At 47.2% G+C, this 5,979-nt stretch overlaps 2 protein-coding genes across 4 annotated transcripts; one reads left to right on the plus strand and one right to left on the minus strand.

The window, feature by feature from the left end:
• The first annotated feature begins 1,710 nt into the window (after positions 1-1,710).
• LOC113203182 (uncharacterized) lies at positions 1,711-3,890 on the plus strand. 3 transcript variants are annotated; one of them, XM_052270023.1, is made up of 7 exons: positions 1,711-1,876; positions 1,949-2,058; positions 2,161-2,269; positions 2,349-2,582; positions 2,898-3,275; positions 3,347-3,523; positions 3,605-3,890. In XM_052270023.1, the coding sequence occupies exons 1-7, from the start codon at positions 1,837-1,839 to the stop codon at positions 3,787-3,789; spliced, it is 1,233 nt and encodes a 410-aa protein (XP_052125983.1). In that variant the 5' UTR covers positions 1,711-1,836; the 3' UTR covers positions 3,790-3,890. The 3 variants fall into 3 exon arrangements, with proteins under 3 accessions (XP_052125983.1, XP_026273522.1, XP_026273523.1); XM_026417737.2 differs by having other exon boundaries at positions 2,349-3,275; XM_026417738.2 differs by having other exon boundaries at positions 1,718-1,880; positions 2,349-3,275.
• On the minus strand, positions 3,877-5,627 carry LOC113203183 (uncharacterized). The gene is made up of 5 exons (XM_026417740.2): positions 5,502-5,627; positions 5,252-5,328; positions 4,983-5,181; positions 4,576-4,917; positions 3,877-4,473 (listed from the first exon to the last, which is right to left on the minus strand). Exons 1-5 carry the CDS (start codon positions 5,566-5,568, stop codon positions 4,358-4,360), a joined length of 801 nt encoding a protein of 266 aa, XP_026273525.1. The 5' UTR covers positions 5,569-5,627; the 3' UTR covers positions 3,877-4,357.
• Positions 5,628-5,979: the final 352 nt, after the last annotated feature.

Here is a 5,979-nt window from a genome sequence, read left to right on the forward strand (position 1 = left end):
TGCGGCGCGAAAAAAACAAAAAACCCCGAAGAGACCGAAAGACACAGAAGGGGGAGGAGGGAGAGCACAGGGGCCGGATTAGGGTCCACCAGACGGGAAATGGAATCGATATCCTGTGAAACAAAAGACTGCTTCGCTGTCAGGCAACTGCCGCAGCATGCTGAGGGTGGAGATTCCACACACGTCCCACGTGTTCTCTGAAATACTTGCTGGAGAAAGAAATACTCTAGAACTGCTAGACCGTGCCCAGCCTAGAGAAACTTTGTTTTGGGGTAAATTGGGCGGGAACGATAACAAGAACCTGACAACCTTGCGTATACATGGTGCGAGTGACACTGCACTGCCAGGCGGTCACTGCCGACAGTAGGGAAGACCAAAGCTGAATATCGCCACCATTTGGGTGTGCGTAGATCGAGCTTCCGAGGCCGGGGGAGGGGGGGGGGGCACGGGCGAGTGGCGTTCCGAACAAACGGGGTTGGACGTGTGCGTTTCCGCAAAAGTCAAACACGATCAGCGGCCGAACCAGCGAGGCGTGCCCGAAAACACGCGCCCGAAAGGACGGAAATGACGCGGGGATAACGCGATGTGCAGCGGGGAGGCCCCCTGCGGCGCGGTCCACGAATGGCGACGCCCCGCCCCGCCCCGCCCCGCCCCGCCACTGCTTAAAACTTTATTTCTCCTTGCATTACTCGGCCGGCTCTCTCATTGTCGGAATGAACTTTATTTGTTATTGCTGCGCGCAGTCGTGATAGTGACTGGCTCAGTTTCCGCCCATCTGTTGCACCGGGCAATCGATCAGTCCTTTGGACGATATCTGGTGTTTGCCCCGCATCGCGCTCTGTGCCCCCCCCCCCCTTGCCCTCTTCGCCCCTCGCGGTGACGCTGGTGACGAGTGCTGACGAATTTTGACATGGGGGTGGGGGGGAGCAGCTTTAACCTGGTAATCAACTGCCCAACCCTGTTCAATAAGGAAAAGGCTTAGCTGTCGCGGCCATCGTATTGTTGATGCAGGGATCACTATAAAATATGGTTGATGCAACCTTAAAATGGTTGTAAAAACTACAAATATGGTATATTCATATATTTTATGGTGCTCCCTGAGCCAACCATACGATGGTCGCCATTGCCAATAATTTCTGGGGGTGTACACGGACGTATCAAATCTCATGTTTGTGATCGAATCTCGATTAATTTCAGCTGTGTACTTTGCCTATCGACATCCCGACAAATTATTTCTTTCCCGTGAACTCGTTCGTTGGGCCTCCAGCAGGCGCCCTGCGCCTCTGACTGCCTCTGACGAGGCCTCTTCTGAGCCAACGGCGGTGCCGTCGCGCTGGAGCGAGCATCCACAGAGTTGCTCTGTTCATGTGAAGGGGAGCGGGGATATGGTGGACGGTGTGATATGTACTCAGAACGGCGCGTGTTGGATCGAACTACGGGTTTGAGCGGTGTTTGCACTGTCAATTGAAAGCACAGCACCCCTTTGTTGTCATCGTCCAAGTGACCGATCGTGGTAAAAGTAACTCCTGGTTGTATAAATCGGATTGTCGACTTCACCGGATTTCACCAATTGACTTTATCGAATAGAGTCTCTGATCACCCGAATAAAGTCTCCTCGTTATGTGCGGAGTTTTATCGGCGAGCCCAGTTCCGTTCTGACGAGTGCACTGCAATGACATCAACACTGTGCCGCCCCGCGGTGCGGCGGGCGCGCGCGCGCTTGGGGCTGCCCAGTCGAGCCTTGACAGCCGAGCTGCGTGCAGTGCGCGGGGTGAAGTGCGGCCTCTCTGTGCCGAAGAGGCCGAGTGCCCACTGGGCCCTCACGGGCCGCGTACCATGTTAATACACTTACTCGTGCTCCTTCTGCTGCCAATACGTAAGTAAGTGTGGGGGACTTAGATTCTATTTTGCATCTCGGTTTCTTTGGCAAAACGGATTTCTGTTTCAGCTTTTTTTGCGGAACTCGATGGGCCTGGTAACAATGAATGTAATCTATGCCAATACATGGGCACTCATCTAAAGTTCTCCGCACATCTCACCGTTTCGTCCGAGGGTCAGGTGTGGAATAGTAATGATAATAATGTTATTTCTTAACTTACCGGTATGAATTTAAAATAGTTGTACGAATTTTGTCTACAACGAAAAATCGGAATCTTCCAGAATGAACCGGAAATGCTTATGCCGGACGGAGCACTCATATCTATCGACTGCAGCAATCCGAGCAAAACGATACAAAAAGTGCTGGTACTTTGGATGCCGCCAGACGACCGTATGTGTTTGGGCACAGTTTGTTTTTAACTGTTATAAACTGAGTAGATATTGATAGCTTAATTTTCTTTTACTTGCAGCCACGACTAAAATAACGCCAGTAACGCCAGAAAATACAGAAACGCCAGTAACGTCAGTAACGTCTTCAAAACGATTCCTCGATAACAGTGCATTTTTTACGACTGAACCAACTTCTACTACTGAAACATCCAGCAAGTCGACAATGGAGGCTACCTCTGAAGAAATTACTTCTACGTATAGTACCAGGACGAGAACAACAGACTTAACAACCCCAACAGACACAACCACTAAAGGTACTACAGACGGTACTAAAACTGATACGAGTAGCACGTTCACAGTGACAAATACCATTAATGTGATTTCTACGACACCTGTGGAAAGTACCCTTGCAGAAACTTACTTTACCACCCCAACGACAACAACTACTGATTTTATTCAAGAGACAGTCTCAAGTGAAACCTCAACTCAAACTTCTACGATTACAGCTACTGGGGAAACTGATACAACATTGGTGTCGCAAATTTTTACGGAGGACACTTTAAGTACGGAAACGTTTTCTGACGCAACTGGTTTATTTCCTATGACATCTTTACCGTCTTTTCTAACAGAAAAATCTTCCGTGGAGACCAAGACAGACTTAACAACTTTCACCACAACGTCTACCTTCCATCCCTCAAGTACTACAGAACTTACGAAAGAAACAGAACTGCACTCATCAGTGTCAACCTCTACCGAAGTCTCAACAAACGTGATGACTAAAAGTGAAGAAATATTTCCTATTGTACCTGAAGATTCTAAAAGTGGCCCTGGAACGGCAATTTTAGGTCCAAATTCAGTACGAGTCTTAAACAATTCCAGATCTAAGCGTGGCGCTGAACCGGTAGTTAATCCAACGGGTACTAACGAGCTGATTTTTTATTTTAAACAAACCAATTTGACGTATTTTTTAAATAGAGTTTTTATTAGTTTTAGGCTGGACAAACTCGGTATGTCGCAACTAATGCACTAATAAACTTATTTGTTGTTGTCGGCAGTACATAGTATCTGTTTTTTCTAGGTATTCAATATTATGCGGACCTGAGCGGCCTTCGACTCTGGGTCACACCGAATGGTTACGCATATGAATGTCCAGGCGGCGAAAATTTCACTCTGCATGAAAATTCTATACTTACACTAAAAAATATAAAAATAGCTGCATTTATTCAAAACAGTTGCAGATATCCGGAGACTCCATGTAAGTTCGCAATCCAGTTAAATGTACTAGGTATGATTTATATGAATGCCGAAGCAACTTATTCATTTTAATTTGTCTTAGCTTTCACATGCGGCAGTCCTCTCCCAGAGGCTGACATGACTAACGGCGGCGATCCTTCAATAAATGGCGTCTTAATAGCTGGCATCGCGATGGGATCGCTTTCCTTGATGGGAGTGGCTATTATTGCCTTTCGAAGATGCTTCACGTGGCTGCGTGCGCCAAAACCGCGCCCCCTAACTCTTTGACATGCAGCAATATTTCGCACTCTTCCTAGTCGCGCATTTTGTAGATCAGAAATCAAAATATTTGGATGAAATAAAATTATCCCAAGGTTTACCAGAAAGCACATTTATTTGCATCTTTTTTCTTTTAAACTTGCACTGGAAAAACAATGGTAGGACTTAATGCCTTTCAAGGGCTGTCTAATTTCAATGCCTTTTTAAAGGTACAAAAGTCTCCGAAGGCATCAAATTTTAACAGATTTCGGCAGTTTTATTGCCTTTGCAGGAGTGCTATTTTTTAATGCCTTTGTAAATGCATCGAAACCCTTTCGATACCTTAGACTAAAAAGCACGCAATTCACCCGCGCGTTTCGAAAAGACACGCAGTTCAGTCGCGCGTTTCGAAAGGCACGCAGTTCCTATCTCTAGAGCGGTAAACTTGCGTGTCTCTCGAAACGCGCCGCTGAACTGCCTGCTTTTCGAAACGGGAACGGGCGGATGAACTGCGTGCCTTTTAGTCTAAGGTGTCGCTTTGACTCCCACCTTTGTTTTTCTAATGCCCATTGCCCATGTATGGCGAAAATGTTGTAGATTACTTGCAGTGGACGTTTACTGCGAGCATCGCCGCACCGAAGAGAATCACCCCAGTAACAACACCAGAGATAGATGTGATGAGAGTAATATCGGGCTGTACCAGACACGTGCTTACTGTGAACAATATGGAATACAAACATCAAAACCTTTGGTTAGCTTACAAAGAATTCCTGCACTGTACGGAAGGGGAACCTTCTTCTTATGGTCTATACATACCAAACTTTGGTTGCTGATCAATATCCGCGTCATATCTTTTGAGGATGATAGTAAAAGAAGCAAGATTTAGAGTAGCTTCTAAATCACAACCTGATATGGTGACCTCGTGAATCGATGGCTCCGTACTGCCTCCTTCTGAAAGGTCTCTCTCAATACGAGATATCTGGGTGCCCGTCTCTGCCTGGGTGGAGCTGGCTGTCGTCGGAACGTCCATCTTTAAAGTAGTCGTAGTCATGGTGCTGTTGTAAGGGATCATGGGCAGGGTTGTATTGCAAAACATCCCACCATCAACATAACTTCTATATCCCTGAGGCGTCGCGATCAGCTCACAACTCGCCACGCCTGAAATACGAACCACATTAGTTTCCACTGGTAAAATCCTCAAATCCTAATAAGCAATAGCATACCCTGGGAATCTCTTTGTAAATATTGAAATTGATATATATTAAACTTTGTTCTGTTTAAATTTTCCTCTCCTTTCTCTATGGATATGAATATATTTAACTCTTCTTCATTCCAAGATAACGACGCAGTGGCGCCATCGTCGTTACACCAAGCTTCGAATTTACTGCCAGGCGGCGGCGGTACGCTGGTTTTATCTGATCCCTAAAATAGGATAAATTCATTCACGGGGTGATCAGTAGTGGACTTCAACTCAAAAGTTCATTAACCTCACCTTCGCGTCGTTGATTGAAATAATACCCGACAGCTTAATGCAGTGCGATTTCCAAGTAAACTGACTGAGATCAGGAACTGGAATAAAGAAATCACGCACCAAAGTATGATATGTTGCTGTTCGTAAGTTCGCATGTTGTATTCTGACGAAATATATCAATAAAAAGGCGAGCGTGTTTTCGTCTGTACGCCGTCCTCGAGTACTTTACGTCTTGCCGCGTCGTGCCGGTCGTGCCCTGCCAAACACTCACCCTGTGCGGATGACGGGACTCCCCAGACGGCGAGCGCCGCCGCGAGGACCAGCCCGCGGGGAGGCATCTCGGCGTGCTCTGCTACGAATGGCCCACGGCAGGCAACCCCACCTGCCGTATCAGCGATTCTTATCAGGGCGCTATCGCCGCAGAGTGCGAGGCCTATGTATTCCTTTCCACGCGCCATAACTTGTGGCAAGTTAGCATAACTCACTCTTTTCCCGTTTTCACCGTTTCTTTTTCTTTTTCTTAATAGTGTTTTGTTTTGCTTTTGTTTGTCGTTCGTGTGCAAAAGAAACTGAAACGCTCGAACAAATGGTGGCCCCCGATGCGGCGGGCGCGGTTGCGGTCCCACCACACTGTTCCCCTCCGACACTCGAGCGCCCTGACCTCTGAGAGCGTTAACCGCCGCTTAATTGTACGAGGAGCTGAGACAAAACCCAACGTCACTCGCAACGATGGAGGTGATTACACACGC

Source organism: Frankliniella occidentalis, unplaced genomic scaffold, assembly GCF_000697945.3.
Source record: "Frankliniella occidentalis isolate FOCC.00 unplaced genomic scaffold, Focc_3.1 Scaffold107, whole genome shotgun sequence".
In the NCBI taxonomy this organism is placed as follows: Eukaryota; Metazoa; Arthropoda; class Insecta; order Thysanoptera; family Thripidae; genus Frankliniella; species Frankliniella occidentalis.

Bases quoted from the DNA above. Each gene is read 5' to 3' on its own strand.
- LOC113203182 (XM_026417737.2), top strand. From the start codon at position 1,837: ATGTTAATACACTTACTCGTGCTCCTTCTGCTGCCAATAC. The intron at 1,877-1,948 runs GTAAGTAAGTGT...TTTCTGTTTCAG, and splicing joins GCTCCTTCTGCTGCCAATAC to CTTTTTTTGCGGAACTCGAT. The intron at 2,059-2,160 runs GTGTGGAATAGT...GGAATCTTCCAG, and splicing joins CCGTTTCGTCCGAGGGTCAG to AATGAACCGGAAATGCTTAT.
- LOC113203183 (XM_026417740.2), bottom strand. From the start codon at position 5,568: ATGCCTCCCCGCGGGCTGGTCCTCGCGGCGGCGCTCGCCGTCTGGGGA. The intron at 5,329-5,501 runs GTGAGTGTTTGG...TCTTTATTCCAG, and splicing joins AGTCCCGTCATCCGCACAGG to TTCCTGATCTCAGTCAGTTT. The intron at 4,474-4,575 runs GTATGTATAGAC...TATTGTTCACAG, and splicing joins TGATCAGCAACCAAAGTTTG to TAAGCACGTGTCTGGTACAG.